The sequence below is a fragment of the Cynocephalus volans genome, chromosome 11 (assembly GCF_027409185.1).
Source record: "Cynocephalus volans isolate mCynVol1 chromosome 11, mCynVol1.pri, whole genome shotgun sequence".
Classification (NCBI taxonomy): domain Eukaryota; kingdom Metazoa; phylum Chordata; class Mammalia; order Dermoptera; family Cynocephalidae; genus Cynocephalus; species Cynocephalus volans.
In genome coordinates, this window is record NC_084470.1 from 68021300 (window position 1) to 68038810 (window position 17511).

General features: G+C 34.4%; 1 protein-coding gene across 1 annotated transcript in view; it reads right to left on the reverse strand.

The window, feature by feature from the left end:
* The window catches only part of CFAP20DC (CFAP20 domain containing), a 261842-nt gene that overhangs the window by 143353 nt on the left and 100978 nt on the right, over nucleotides 1-17511 (reverse strand). The window contains 1 exon segment of the mRNA XM_063115058.1: nucleotides 12305-12419. Coding sequence (XP_062971128.1) covers nucleotides 12305-12419 — 115 coding nt within the window.

The window sequence follows — 17511 nt, forward strand, 5'->3', positions numbered from 1 at the left end:
TTAAGTGGTGTAAGCAGAGATTGAAATTGCAATTTTATATTCATGTGATTAGGAGAGGCAATTATCTATTACTACTGTATTAAAAACAATTTCCCTCACAAAAGCAAATCATGGTAAGTCCTTTCATGGAGAGAGGTGAGGAGGAGAGGATGGGGCTGCCAGAGCTGCCAGAGGCAGCTCTTGGCTGAACCAAGGAAGGGCAAGCTCCTTGTAGGAATATCAGCACTATGCTCTCTCAGCAATCCACCTCTGCCTCCCGCTTCCTACCCATACTGAGCAGGCTGACTCCTCCTGAAAGAGCAGGCCCACCTATCTCTTGGCTAATCGTCACGTCGCCCTTCCTTTCACTGTGCCCTCTAAAATTCGTACTTGTGGAGAGCACTTACACCTTCTATATTTTTCTGAGGGTCCAATATACCTTTCCTTAACTGAAACCTAGTTTTTTCTGAGATATTACTTCCCCTTCAACTCTGGAGTTGAATTTCACTTATGGAGCTCATTTATGCTTAAACAGCCCTCCATTTTGAAGCCAAGGGGCTGGGCGGCATTGGGACAGGGTTTGCATTTCTGATTTTGAATCCTATCATTTTTCATACCCTTTTAGCTTCATCAACCTTCAAATCACTCCCTGATCACTCCTTCTACTCCCACAGACACACCCATACTGTCTTCTGCACACATTCCTGAAAAATGATGGGAACAGGTTCATCTTGCACTCTACCATCCTGCTCAACACCCTAACAGTACCTTAAGTTCCTTTATTTCAAAAGCCTTCCTCTCCTCTTTACTATGTAATCCACTCATATGGCTACATCTTGAGACCTAACTCCATTATCCTGAAATATTCCACTTCTCAAATTTTGAACTGGAAATTATTTTCATTCAGTATTCTATTCTTTAATCTGCCTGGCAACTTCCTTTAGCTAAATGCTACTTATGGCTTCTTCAAAATATATTTTTCTTAAGAGTTCTGGAGAAAAACTGTCTGTGTTTGCAAGAGTTTGGGCTCTGGCGCCAAACTGTCTGTGTTTGGATTCCAGCTTCACCACTTATTAGTTGTATATGAGGGTACTTCAAAAAGTTCACAGAAAAATAGAATTGAAAGATAATAAGAATCTTTCCATAAACTTTTTGAAGTAACTTTGAAGTGTTCCCAGTTCCTTACACTATCTGTGCCTCCTTTTTCTCATTTGTAAAATGGTGACAATAATGATACATTCCTCATAGAGTTGTCAGAATTAAATATTTAAATACAGGTAAGCACTTATAATAGTGCCTGGAATATAGTAAATGCTCAATCATTGTTAACATATATTCTTTTTGGCTTTCATACCATGAATTGCACAGATGTTTCGGGTACAATTCAATTAATCCTGACCATTTCATATACCTGCATACCACACCCATCAAGATACAGGCAGTTCAATCATCACAGACAGAACCTGCACAGTTTCCCAATCAATTCCAGCACTCACCCCTTTTAGGGGCAACCACTGATAACTTTCACCTTAGGTTACTTTTGTTTGTTCTGGAACTTTATATAAATAGAATCGTAGTAAATGGCTTCTTTCAATCAGCATAATATTTGAGGTTCATCAGTGCTGTGTGTACTGGTAGTGTATTCTTGTTTGTTCAGTAGTACTCTCCTCTGTGAATATACCGCAATTTGATTGCTCATTCTTCTACTGTTGAACATTTAGGTTATTACAAGGTTTTGGCTATTACCAATAAAGCTGTTCTTTATTGATATCTGTGCCAATACCACACTGTTCTGATAACTGTAGTTTTATAAGTCCTGAAATTATGAGGTGTAAGTTTTACTTTTTGAAAATTGTTTTGGGTACTTTAGGTCCTTTAAATTTCCATATAAATTTTTTAGTTGGCTTGTTAATTTCTTCAACAAAAGCTTACTGGGATTCTGATTGGGACTGGATTGAATCTACAGATCAGTTGGGAAAGTACTGGCATCTTAAATATAGTCTTCTGATCCATAAGCACAGTATATCTCTCCATTTACTTAGGTCTTCTTCAATTTCTCTCTGCATGTTTTACAGTTTTTGGTGTAAAGGTACTTATTTTGTTAAATTTAGTCTTGAGAATTTCATATTTTTGATGCTACTGTAAATATTTTTAAAACAAAAATTTCAATTGTTTATTGCTGGTATATAGAAATACAATTGATTTTGGCTAAACTCATTTATTCTAGTAGGTTTTGTTTTGTTTTTCTAAATTCCTTACAATTTTCTACATGGATGATTATGTTGTTTGCAAAGAAAGCTTTGCTTCTTCCTTTCCAATCCATACTTTTTTTTTTTTTCAAATTTTTTATTATCTTTTTGCACAGACTGGGACCTCCAATACAATGTTGAATAGAAGTGGTCAGAGTGAATGGCTGTCCTTGACTTGCTTCCCATCTTAGCGGGTAGGCAGTCAGTATTTCACCTTTAAGTATAATTTAGCTGCAGATTTTTCATAAAGGCCCTTTACCTGGTTGAAGAAGTTTCCTTCTATTCCAGTTTCATGTGAATATTATGAGTGGCTAATAAATTTTTGTCAAGTGACTTTTTTTCATCTGTTGAGATAATTATATCATTTTTCTCCCTTTATTCTATTAATGTGATAAATTACACTGATCGATTTTCAAATGTAAGACCAACCTTGAATTCCTGGTATATAAATACCACTTGGCCATGATGTTAAGGACCCATGTGTTCATGTTCTTGCCGGAAAAAGATTTATAGTTCTTTAGAGAACTGGTATCAGAATTATGGTGGCCTCATTTTATAAAATGAGTTGGGAAATGTTCCTCCTCCTTTATTATCTGAAAGAAGTGCTTAAAATTGGTGTTATTACTTCCTTTAATGTTTGGCAGAATTACTTGTAAAGAAATCTGGACCTGGATTTTCTTTGTGGGAATGTTTTTAATTACAAATTCACTTTCTAAAAATAGATATAAGGATATCTAGATTTTCTATTTTCTCTAGTATTGTCTTAGTCATTTTCTGCTGCTATCACAGAATACTACAGACTGTGTAATTTATAAAGAAAATAAGTTTATTTGGCTCACAGATCTGGAGCCTCGAAATTCCAGAGCATGGTGCTGGTATCTCCTGAAGGTCTTCGTGCTGTGTCATAACATGGTGAAGGGCAAGTAAGCATGTGAGACAGAAAGGGGCTGAGCTCAAACTTTTTATCAGGAATGCACACCCATAATAACTAACCCCTTCTTGCCATAATGGCATTAATCCATTCATGAAGGTGGAGACCTTGAGACCTAATTACCTCTTAAAGGTCTTACCTCTTAATACTCTCACAATAGCAATTAAATTTCAACATCAGTTCTGTAGGGGACATTCAAATCATAGCAAGTATCAATTTTAGTAATTTGTGTCTTTAAAAGAATTTTTCCACTTCATATAAGTTATCGAATTCATTGGCAAGCAATTGTTCATAATATTCCCTCATTTTCCGTTTTCCCCACTTTCATGCTCGATACTGGTAATACGTAAGTTCTGTCTTTTTTTTCTTTATCAGAGTAGCTAGTAGTTTATCACTTTTACTAATCTTTTCAGAGAACCAACTTTTGGTTTCATTGATTTTTCTCTATTGTCTATATTTAATTTCACTGATTTATTCTTATGATTACTTCTATCTTTCTGCATATTTGAGTTTAATTTGCTTGTCTTTCTAGCTTTTGTTTTAGATAGATGCTTATATAATTGACTTTAAGTCTTTTTTGTTTTTGAATGTAACCATTAAAAGCTATAAATTTCCCTTTAAGCACTGCTTCACATGCATCCCACAAATTTTGGTATGCTTTGTTTTCATCATAGTTTAAAACCACTTAAAATATTTTCTAATATCCCTGTAATTTTTTGTTTGACTTACAGATTAATTAGATGTTACTTTATTTTCAAGTACTTGGGAACTGTCCAATTATCTTTTTGTTATTGCTATCTGATTTAACTCCCTTGTAGTCACATCACAGAACATACTTAGCATGATTTCAATCTTTAAAAACTTGTTAAGATTAATATAGCCTAACATATCATATATCTTGGTGAATGTTCAATGTATACTCAAAAACGTGTATTCTATAGTTTGTTAGATAAAATATTTTATAAATGTCAAAAGTCAGATTGATAGTGTTTTTCCAGTCTATATCTTTAGTGATTTTCTATCAATTTCTGAGGGAGGAGTCTTGAATTTCCAGCTATACTTATATATTTATCTTTCTCCCCTTAGTTCTGTTAGTTTTTGCTTCATGCATTTTGAGCTCTGTTATCAGGTGTGCAAACATTTAGGATTGTTGTATCTTTCTCATGATTTAACCCTCTCAACATTGTGAAATATCCTTCTTTATATAACATTTCTTGTCTTGAAGTCTACTTTGTCTGCTATTAATATATGTACTCTAGCTTTTTTTTATGATTAGTATTTACATAGTATATCTTTACCATCTTTTTATATGTAACATATCTGTGTCTTTAGATTTAATGTGCATTTCTTATAAACAGCATACAACTGTGTCTTGCTTTTTATTTGATCTAACAATTTTTGATGTTTAATTGGAGGGTTTAGTCAACTTCCACTTAATGTAATTATTTTGATGTTGTTGAGTTTAATGCTACAATCTTGCTCTTTGTTTTCAATTTGTCCCATCTGTTCCTTGTTCAGTTCTCTATTCCTACAATCTTTTGACTGAAAATATTTTTAGTGTTCCATTAACCTCTTCATTTGCTGGTTAGTTATAATTCTTTGTTTTATTTTTTTCAATACTTGCAATAGAGTTTGCAATATAAGTCTTTAACTTATCACAACCTAACTTTGCATGATATTAGACTATCTTATGGACAAGAAACTCATGAAAGTATACTACCATCTCCACCATTGCTTGTGTTATTGTCATATATTTTACTTCTATGAGTACATGTTTATAAACTCTATAATATATTTCGATTATTTTTTCTTTAAAGAATCAAACACTTTTAAAGAAATTATGATATGAATAATTTCTTTTAGGCTTATCTACATATTTACCAATACTGGTACTCTTTATTCTCTGATTTAGATCCAAATTTCTATCTAGTATATATTTTTTTCAGCCTTAAGAACTTCCTTTAATATTTTTGTAGTGTCAGTTTGCTGTCAATGAATTCTCTAGGTATTTTACTCTGAAAATGTTATTATGCTCCAATTTTTGAAGACTATTTTCACTGAATAAAGTATTCTAGATTGATAAGTCCCCCTCTCCCCCCATTCCACTGTCTTCTTACTTGCATTGTTTCTGATGGGAAGTTGGTGCTCTTACCACTGTTCTCTGTCATATAATGTATTTTTTCCCTCTGATTTCATAATTTTTCTCTTTATCACTGATTTTCAGCAACTTGGTTATAATTTACCATGGTGTGGTTTTTGTATGTGCATGCATATGTCTGTTTCTCAGCTTATGGTTTGTTGAGCTTATCGAATCTTTATATTTTTTAAATTTCAAATAAATTTCAACTCTTCTTTTAATTTTCTTCTTCCAGTCTCTCTCTGCTTGTCTCCTGGTACTCCAATTACACACATATTAGACTGGCTGATATTGTGTCACAGTTGACTAAGACTCTAGTTATTTTTTTTTTCAGCTCCCCCCCCACCTGTGCTTCAGTTTGGATAGTTTCTATATTACTGACTTCAATTTTACTGATATTGTCCAGTTAAGCTGGTGTTAAGCCCATCACTGGTGTTAAGCCCATGCAGTGAATCTTTCATTTCAGATATTATATTTTTTTTAGTTCTTGAATACTAATTTCTTTTCATAATTTCCATTTCTCTATTGAGGTTCCCCATTTGTTCTCTCATTATGTTCATATTTTCCTTTAAATATTTGAATATATTTATAATACTTGTTTTAAAGCCCCATCTCTTCCTCCCATCATCTTTGTCATGTCTGGATCTGTTTCTATTCACTGATTTTTTTACACCCTGTTTATGGGGCATGTTTTTCCACTTTGCATATCTAGCAATTTTATTTTTATTATATGCTGAACATTGTGACTACTATATTATTGAATTTGTGGATTTGATATCTTTAGCAAAAGAGTCTTAAACATTATTCCAAAGGAAAATTAATTTCCTTGCAACCATCCCAACTTGGCTAGACAAGTTTAATATTTTCCTTCAGTAGCACTTGGTTCATAAGACTTATCTGGTATTTACCATAGCCCATTATCAGTAATTGTTTATATGTTTGCTTCTTCTGCCATATTATAATCTCCTTGAGGAGAAAGACAAAGTGTCATTCACTTTCAGATTCATAAAATCTGGCATAGATGTTGGCCCACAGCAGGGGATCAATAAATATTTACTAATTGAAATAAACTTTAAGTTCAGAAATTTATTATAATACCATATGTACAATTTAATAAACATGATTCATGTCAAAAGACAATAGCAATGTCAACTAACATTAACTGAGCACTTACTATGAACTTGGCACTATTTTAAGTCATAACTCATTTAATCCTGACAACTGCTCTATTAAGCAGGATCTATTATTGTCACTGTCTAACCCGCTGAACAAATTGGAGCAGAGAGATTAACTGACTTGCCTAAAAGCCTGCAGCCAGGAAGTAACAGAACCAGAATTGAAATGCCTACAGTCTAGCTTCAGAGACCACAGTTCAACCCTAACAGTATCCTTTCTGTTCAAATGATTTGAAAATGGGGTGACCCTAGAGCTGGGTAATCATCTATTTTCCAGAACAAACTTCTTTTGTAATAGTTGTGCCTACTTAACCATTCTGGATCAGAAGAGAAAGGCATGAGCCAGCTCTCCTTTCCCCAAATCTCTTCAGCACTCATATTATATTGACAGGTGAGTAGAGAGAAAAAGAGATATTTTTAAATGACATGCACATGAGATGAGATGAAAACATTTACAAACCCTAAAACAAGTACCATAAACATTACAGTAGATTCTAGGTTAGAATGGTTTCATTGAGACATTCATTAATTGTATCTAGAATGTATCTCTAAATAACCATGTGTCTGAATAAATCTGCCTCCTCCATTTCCTTCTCATTAAATAACACTAAAGAAATTAGATACTGTTAAAAACCCAAAACTTCCAAATCATTAGCTCTGTGAGATAAATGACCTTTGAGGGGAAGTTTAAAAAACATTATACCATATCTCCAGTTTGTAATAAAAGCTATAACATATTTCATCAGAATTGTGGCTCAAAGGTACAATGCCTAAAGAGTAATTTTATCCATTTAAATGACAAACACTGTGTATTTGAGCATAAAGGTTATTAACAATTTTGGAATTGTAATTTATCATATCAGTTTGTCATATCTCCAATGAATGGTTTACTTTGAATGATATTTCATAATTGAGCTTTCTATTAAAATGAAATTAGTTTACTATACATTAATGCATATTTTGGTAGCAAGACATTGATGTTCATCTGACATCATCACCAACTAATTAAAATTATATTAAGAAGATGTAAGATTGATTCCAGTGAGTCTTGACTAAGTGGGTACTTCCATTGTTTAATCAGATAGTTATTAATTTTTAAAATTGTTCTTGCCTTTGAAAACCCAAGTTAAAAGTATAAATTGTTTTAACTTGAATGTTAAAGTGAATCTTCATAATTAAGAATAATATGTAAAATAAATTATTTTATTTGAAAAATTAAACACTTAAAGGTAATAGGAAGAGAAAGTTGCCTGTATATAAGTATAATATTGGTGTTGCTATAAGAATATTAACTTTATTTGCTGCCTCTGGCCACCCAAAGGCTTTAGATAAAGAACCAAGGCAAAGTGGACCATTTGACAATTATCGTCTATATCAGGGTTTGCAAACTGAGTATCTAGAGGCCCTAGGCCAATAACTTAAATGAGTGAAGCAGGAAGAGTCTGTGTGTACTTGCATGCCTTATGAGTTGAAAGGATTCAACTTTACATGAGGGCTTACAGCTCCCTTAAAAGTGTGCAGTTGCTTCTCAACTCTGGCTGACAGCTTGCTGTGCAAGAAAGTAGACTCAATGTTGACAAATATTCTCTTTTTTTTTTTCAAAAGATGCCAGAAATTAGGATTTTTATATGAAATCTCCAAATTTTTAAATGTTAGCTGAAATACTTTTAGAATGCTTTTGAAGTTTACCACCAAAATATTTGCCAATTCCTAAACATCAGGAAGAAGTGAAGAGTGCTTTGGCAAAAAGCAAAGAACTGGGGCCAATACCACACCAACACCAGGGAGGCCCCTGGGGATGGTGTCTTAAATGGGTGGTGTGCTCTCTGCCACCTTGCTGCTTTCTGTAGAACATTCTCTTAAAACACAACTCAGCTTTAATGTAAGAAGGGATCACTGGGAATAGAGTATATTAGCAGTGGAAAGGAAAGACTCTCTGCTTCCAAGCAACTCTTGGATAGGGAGGAAACTAAGGATAAATGAGAGAGAATTTTAGAATTAAATTTCTTAAAACTAGCTTGAATACTCTTAGACATTTGTGGGAACACGGGGCACATTTAGAAAGCCTATTTTATTTCCCATATCTGCAGGCATATTAAGAATTGTCAATTTGTTCGACAACCATTTATTGAACACTTAACTATGTACCATGTACTGATAGGGACTGGGATAAAAGCCAAATAAGACACACCTATAGTCTAATGAAAGACAGTAAGCAGATGATTAAAGCGCAGGATGGAGATGTGTTATGAGGGTTCAGAAACCATGAATGGCAATGGTCAACTATGTCCAAAATATCTAATCCACAGAGGGGAAATCATAGAAGGCTTCCTGAAAGAAGTATCCTCTAAATAGCAAATAGAAGCTATAATGCTTACAGCTTACTCTATGCCAGGCACTGTTCTAAAAGCCTCATGGTTATTAACTCATGTAAATCTCCACAACAACCTTAATGGTGTGTACACTTCATATTATCTGCATTTTATAGATGAAGAAAATGAACACAGAAACTTGCACAAGATCACAAAATGAGTAAGTGTCAGATCCCAAATTCTATATTCTTATGCCCCAAATATTATTTATATGCTATCTACGTAACAAAATACAGAATGATTAGAAAATATTACAAGTAATTATGACTTGATGATCTCACTGGGTTAGCATACAGGCCTGTAGGGAATACTATGGAAACAAATGCCATTTGCTTATTGTTTAGGACTGCCTCAAATATAAGTGAGCAATTTGTTCTAGATTTAACTACATTCAGAAGGAAAGTTCTAGATATGTTGTGACTATTTTGCTTTTTAAAATTTAGCATAGCACGAGCTGAAGTCATCTAAGATAGTCACCAGTTTGATTTCTTCATACCACTTTTTTTTTTTTTTTAACAACTACATAAAACATTCTTGCCTGCATCTCCTTTCTTTCATATTCTCTATTGAGACATCTGTCCAGGAGTGGGAAGATGAGATAGACAGATGAGTTGAAAAGGGTTAGAAAACATTGCTCCACAGTACCAACTATAGCTTTGTAGCTTAAATACTAAATTTCTTATGACATTAGACACCTGGCACTGTTAGCACACAACACATATTCATCTGAAAGAATCATTTATCAAATATGAAAGACCTTTCAGTCAAGTTCACTTCCTTTCTCAGCAAGATATTTGTGTGGTTTACTTGTAATAGAAAGACAATACTTTATTTTCAAATACTGAATTCCCATCAATGAACACTGTGTGTGTGGATTATAGTCATGTATATAATGATCGCTTTAGATTTTAATGAAATATCTAGAGACTTCAGAATTAGTTAACTGACAAGGGTGACTGAACTCATGGAAGCAAGGTAATGACAAATTTGATTTATTAACCACACATAGAATAGTGTATTGATTTCACACATGCTTTAACTCTTGGAAACCATCTAACACTGAACACTAAACAATCTTACATAAATAAAGAAATCAATACCTAAACACAAGAGGATGAGCACAATTTTATTTGCAAGGTATTTTCCTTAATGTCTTAAATGAGTTAACTTCAATAACTGGAGAATTCAAATTTAATCTTTGACCATTTATAAACTAAATGGATTACAAAAAAAAAATTCCACTTCAAACAGAAACCATAAGTTCATTCTACAGCCCAGCTCCTATCAGTTACAGGGCTGCCAATCTCCAAAGCTATGTTTGATTCCTCTTCTTTACTTATGTCTACTCAAACACCAAGCCCAGTGGATCTGAAATGGTCAGCATGCGTGTGATGTCTCCACCTCCCATTCTCTTAGCTCAGTGGTCTACCTCCTTCTTGACTCACCAGAACTTCTCAGTGAAGTTCCTCTTGATTGCCATGATCCCCACTTTCCAATCTTGACTATTCTCCCTTGTGGAAACCTCCTTGGTTTCCATGATACTGCACTACCCTTTCACATTGCTTTCTTGTTACTGTCCTTCCCTTTATGGATTCTTTTTTCTTTGCCCATCCCTTATATTGGCAGGCTGTTGGACTTCCTCCTCTAGTCTCTTTGTTGTTGTTGCTGTTCTGTACTCACTCTCACTCTGCAAGCAACTTCATCCATTCTCATGAGTTTAACCACCACTTCCATGCTGAAGAAGCCCAAATATCCAGGCCAGACCTCCCTCTTTCTGGGACTCCAACGTATGTGTATCTCAACTTGAATGTCTCATATTCTTCTCACTCATCCTCCACAGTGATGTTTTATCTGAATTGCAAATCTGACCATGTTACTCCTGCTGCAAGCCCCTCAATGGCTCCCTATTGCCTATGGGATAAAGTCCAGACTACCTGGCTAGAAGTACAAGGCCTGTCAAGAGGTTGCCCCTCTTACTTCTCTAGCCTTACCCATTTCTCCCCATCCTGGTCTCTCTTCAGCAATACCAGATTACTGGACTTGCCTGCACACCTCATGCAGCTACTCTTAATGTACCTTTTCCTCTTCTAGGAACCCTCCCCCCACTTCCAAACTGGTTATCTCCTCATCCTTCAAGGCCCACTTCAGGCATCCCCTTCTTCAGAGGGCTTTATCTGACCACCCACCCTCTTTGTGGTCCATAGTTCACTGTGGTTTTGCTCTCATAGCATGTACCACATTGTATGGAAAAGGTCTGTTTACATATGTCTTACTTCATTTGACTATAAGTTTCTGATGTTGCTTCACAGCCATTCCTCTAGTGCTACCACCCTAGTCCTTAACTAACCCTAATCTGGATTATTGCAAATAGTCTCCTCACCTCCACTTTCCACCCCTCTGAATAATTGCAAATATCACTATTGGATTAATCTTCCCAAAGCATAGAACTGACTGTGTTCCTTCCCCAGTCCAAAAGCTTTAATGGCTTCCTTTTCCCTGTCAGTAGTTCCCAAAGAGTGGAACATGCACCATTTGTGAAATGATTTTAGATGGTATAGAGGAGTGGCATTAAATGACTCTGGATCACGGAATAAAAATTTCCCTTTATCAGTTTTCTTTCAGTCCTACCTATGCCACGGAGAAAAATCTTGAATGTGTATCTAATCCTTCATAAACTCTTTTTAACAAAGAGCAGACCTCAGGATAGAGCCTTAAACAAAAAACAGTACCTAGCTAGACTTTAAATATTGTTTTGTTTTCAGTATGTTTATTTTTATATTTTATTTTTGGAAAATTACACTGGTTTTCCATTTATAAGAGTTATATAAAATTTTCTTTCAAAATAAATTTAAGTGCACACTAGAGCAGGTAAACACAAACATGACACTGAGAGTAGTATCAAAATGACTGAAGTTGGAGAAATACTAGTCACAAATCAGGTCCTTCAGAGGCTACGCAACAGGTGTACTGCAGGACTGATGTTTCCCTGAGGCTGTTTTTTAATCTGGCAACAATGACTAATCATTCTCTGTTCTCCGAAGATGTACCACTTTCCACCCTCGATGCTTTTGCCCATGCTGTTCCTTCTGCTTGAAATCCTAGCTTCCCATCGCTCTCTGTCAAAATCTTACAGTCCTTCTAAGTCCACTCTAAGTGCTATTACCTTCATGAAGCCTTTCCTCATCTTGCAGTCAGATGGAGTTCCTTCCTTTTCACAGTACCAATAGCACTTTCTCTCTGCACTGTGCTTCCTATCACAGTTTTGGAGATATTATAGGTGTTCAAATAATTATAGTCTTCTACCTAGTAGAATTTAAGTTCTTTCAAGGGAGGGCATGAATTTAATTCATTTTTTCATAGCACCATGATACTAACAAAGTGCCTCACACACAGAGTAGGCCCATAATTAATGTCTGCAAAACTGAATTTAATATTTTAGGCAACATTCATATGACACTTACAATTTTGCGCTTTATCATGAAGAGTGGGATTTTTGCATGAAGAGGGGTTGAGGATAGTTCCTTATGGACCGTTGATAAATACAACCTTCTTTTGATGTTCCCCAAATCAGTAATTCTGAAAAAAGAGACAGAAGTGTGAATAATTCTTATCAATTTAGTAACCACTTCTTTGGATAATCATCAAAATGATATAATTTATCATATAGATCCTTTCCAACACGGAGATCAAACACAGAATTTAACAATTGCCTTTTTCTTTCAAGAAGTAATAAAATTTCTCCCTCAAATTCAGTGCTTACAAGCCTGAATATATAAATTCACTTAATATGTTAATTTATTTCAGTGCTCTACCCTAGATTTCCACAGTCCTCTAGCCTATGAAAAAATTCAATTTGTATGAACTGAGAAACTGCTAGCCTTTAATAACCATGCTTGTTCCAGCCCCTTAAGCTTGTGTTATCTTGGGACATACTGTCACCTACTAAATAGGAAAACATTATGGGTTTCTTTCCCTAAAAATGCACCTGTCATTTTATATAGGCTCTTAGTCTGTTTAGAGACAGACACAAAACACTGACTGTCGGTTTCACTTCCTAAGCACATCTCTTCCAACCAGAATTATAACACACAAGTTTATTGCTCACTAGTCAGGTCAACCTGCAGTGATACCAAGGACACTGAATTTGAACATATTTAATAGATTTAGACCACAGCCATGATCACAGAGATTAGGTTTGCTTCAAATTGATAGAGGCTCATTTTTATGTTCTGCTTCCTTTAGGTCTCAGAGGTAACACAGCAGGCTTAAAGTCTCCAAACCTGTCTAAGGCTGCTATATAGTAGAATTGATGCTCCCTTAAAGACTGTCTTTTTATCTGAGAATAAATGATTTTTCCCATTTTTGGCAACTTTGTCTAAAAGCACCATACTGCTAATTTTCTATAAATAGCAATCGCCCAAGGAGACATTTCATTCAAATACAGTTGTCAATATTTATAGTGTAATTAACTATTTTAAAAATCAACATAGCCTTTTCTATAACTTCCCTGCTTTCTCCTTCCGACATTCCTAATTTCATTATTGCTTCCCTCTAAAATACTCTACATATCTTCTTGTGGAAAAACTATCATTAAACAATATTAAGAATACAGTAAAAATTAGGTGAGATGATTTCATAGTATGCCCCAGACCTAAAAATTTTACCCTACCTGCCCTAAAATGATAACATAAATTCATTTAAAAAGCAATAAAGGCTTTCAATCCAGAGTCAGAGCTAAGGTTTAACATGCCAAAGTCTTAACACTACTGCAGTATTACACTTAGGTGTATAAGTAAATGTAGTATTGCATTTACCTTCAGGCCATGACTTCAAAGTAGAATGAGCACATGTGGGGGATAGGGGGGTAATACACAACCATGCACTGAAGGGCAGGAAGAACATATTAGAACTTTCACCCCATCCTTTAAAAATGCTCTTTTTGTGTATGTTTCATCGTATAGTATATGTTTCCAAAATAAATAAATATGCCTATATGGTAGGTGTACACAAATATTTTTTACTAAAGGAGTAGAAGGTCAAATACGCTTGGAAGACATTGTCATCAGGGATGATACTAGGTCTCTTCTGTAAGAAGTTCTGATTAGGAAAATAAAAGGAAAGACTATAGGGATTCTGGAAAGGGAAAGGGAACAAAGCGAATAGCTGCATTAACCAAAAACTCATCTGTGACAGTCTTATTAAATGTTTGCTGTGCTTGTAGGGATAAGACTGCATAATTTTTACCTACATTGTTAATGATCAAACTCCAAATAGGAGTGTTTAAGTATACTATCACTTCATTGGCATATGGAATTATAGGAACATTCATTCATTCACACATTCAACAAATACTGAGTCAGGCACCAGGGATACAATGGTGAAAAAGACAACATCTCTACCCTCCTAGACCTTCTACTCCATTGGAAAAAGCAGGTGAAAAAAGCATAGACAAAATAAATGCAAGTTATCCTAAATGTAGTGAAGGAAACAATAAGAGGCTGAACTGAAAAATACCAAGAAATGACCTACTTCAGACAGTGGACCTAGCAAGGCTAGGACCTGGTATGTAAGGGAGAGACACAAGCTAGAAGGGGTAGGTAAGAGCAGTCAAACTGTACAGGTCCTTGATGCCAAGGTAAGCAGTTTATAAGCTTACTGTTCACAATAGGAAGCCATTCGAGGGCTCCCATTCTATCCTACGTGACGAATGGATATTATAAAAATAGTTGCGGTCTCTTTTATTTCTTCATGGGGGTAAAATTTGTGTAACTGTAATGCACAGATTTTACTGTACAATCTCATGTGTTTTGATAAATGTATACACCCATGTAATCACCACTCCAATCAAAATACAGCATGTGTCAATTATCCTAGAAAGTTCCCTCCTGGCCCCCTCTAGTCAATCCTTACCCCATGGGCAATCACTCTTCTGATTTCTACCACCATTGATAAATTTTGTCTGTTCTCTAATTTCTTATAAACGGAATGATATAGAATATACTCTATTGTTACTGGATTCTTTCACTTAACATGACGTTTTTGAGATTCACCCATGTTGTAGTATATATCAATAGTTCTTTATTTCTTTTATTGCTTAGTCTGGTATAGATATACAACATTTTATTTCTCCATTTTCCTGTTGATGTGCATTTGAGTTGTTTCCAGTTTTGGTTTCATATGAATAAAACCTGAATAAACATGCTTGTAGCATTTTCTGGTAGGCATGTATTTTCATTCTCTTGATAAATAACTAGGAATGGGTTGCTGAGTCATTAGGGGAGACATTTGTATAATTTTTGGAAACAGCTCTCCAAAGTGGTTGCAGTGGTTCCACGTCCTCGCCTACTTCTGGGTTATCGGATGGTCAATTTTAGTCAGTTTTAGTGGGTATGAAACGGATATCACTGTGATTTTTATTTGCCCTTTCTAAGACTAACAATATTGAGCACTTTTATATATGTTTACTGGTATATCACCTTTTGTGAAGTATCTGTTAAGTCTTTTGCCCAATTTTTAATGGATTGCTTTCTTATAATTGTAAAAGTTCATTATATATTTTGGATACATGTTCTTTGTCAAATATATGTATTGTGAATATTTTCTTCCCTATTTTCTCAATGGTATCTTTTTAAAATTTTTATTTGGAAATAATTTCCAACTTACAGAAAAGTATCAAGAATAGCACATAAAAGACTCTTCACCATTTATACAGATTGATGTAGATGCTTTTTGATTAGCAGAAGTTTGAATTTTCATGAAGCCCAGTTTATCATCATTAAAACTAGTACTTTCTGTGTCCTGAAAAAAAATCCTTGCCTAGACTAAAGATGCGAAAATACTTTCCTATGCTTCCCTGTAGAACTTTATAGTTTCAATTTTTACATTTAGTCTATGATCCATTCCACATTAGTTTCTATGTATTGTGTGAGGTAGAGGGTAGAGTTCTTTTTCTGTACATTTATCCAGTTGTTCCAGCACCATTTATTAAAGACCCTTCTTTCCTCATTGAAATGCCTTGATACTTTGTTGAAAATCAGTTGATCATACATATTTGTGTGTGTGTGTGTGTATGAGTGTGTGTGTATGTGTGTGTGTGAATCTACTTTTGGACTTGATCCATTCTTTTTAATTGATCCATTTGTTCATTCTTATACCAATAATGAACTACCTTAATTACTGTAGTTTTATAGTAAGTCTTAAAAGCAAGTAAAGAAACTCTTCAACTTTGGTTTTGTTCAAGGTTTGTTTGGCCTTTGCTTTTCTGTATACATTTTAGGATCCATTTATCATTTTCTATAAAAACAATTGCTGAGAGTTTAACTTGGATTGTATTGAGTTTTCCAATTCACATCTCTATTTATTTAGGCCTTGCTTAATTTCTTTCATAATGTTTTATAGTTTTCATGTCAGAAGTCTTGCACATCTTTTGTTAAATTTATTCCTCAGTACTTAGTTTTTTGACACAATTGAAAATAAATTTTAAAATTTCATTTCCCAGTCATTTGCTATTAGTATATAGAAATACAATTGATTGTCTGTATATAGATCTGGTTTCCTGTGACCCTGTTTAATTCACTCATGAGTTCTAGTAGTTGTTTTGTAGATTCCTGAGGATTTTCTACATTAACAATTGGGTACTCAGTAAATACTGCTTTACTTCTGTTTTTTCGAACTTTATACCTTTCATCTCTTTTTCTTGCATTACTGCATTGGCTAGGACCTTCAGTAAATACTAAATAGAAGCGATAAGGGTAGACACCTTTGCCTTGTTCTCAGTCATAGGGGGCTGTATTCACTATACTCTATTAAGTATGATGTTAATGTAGGTTTCCTCTATCAGATTGAAGACTTTCTCTTCTATTCCTAGTTTTTTAGAGGTTGTTCTCCTCGATCATAAAAGGGTGAGGGTTTTGTCAAACACTTTTCTGCACTGATTGGAATGATCCTATTGTTTTTCTCCTTTATTCTGTCTATACGTTGAATTATACTGGCTGATTTTCAAATATGAAACCAATCTTGCATTCCTGGGGTAAATTTCAATTGAACTAGTATTTTGTTGAGTATTTTTACACCTATGTTCGTGAAGGACATAGGTCTACAGTTTTCTTGTAATATCTATGTCAGGTTTTGATAAAAGGGTTAAGCCAATTCCATAAAATGATTTGGGAAATATTTCCTCCTTTTCTGTTGTCAGAAAGATTTTGTTTAAAAATGGTGCTAGTTCTTCTTTAAACATTAATAGAATTCACCTAAGTTTGAAGTTTTCTTTATGGGATGATTTTACTTATACATGAAATTTCTTCAATAGATTATAGGACTATTCAGATTTCTAATTTTTCTTTTTTCAGTTGTGTTTTTCATATAAAGTTGTTGTGTTTATTGCTATAACACTGCTCTTCTTATCCCCTTTATTATCTTTTTAACATCAGTAGGATGTGGGTGGTAACACCTCTCTCATTCCTGATATTGGTAGTTTGTGACTTCTTTCCCTTTTTATTACTCAGTCCTGCTATGGCTCAAGGTCTTTTCTATATATTGCATTGTTATTGAGTTTTAATTTAATTCCACTGTGGTCAGAGAACATACTTTGTAAAGTTTTCTTTTAAAAAAATTTAATAAGACGTTGTATGACCTAGCATATAATTGGTAAACAGTCTATATATACTTT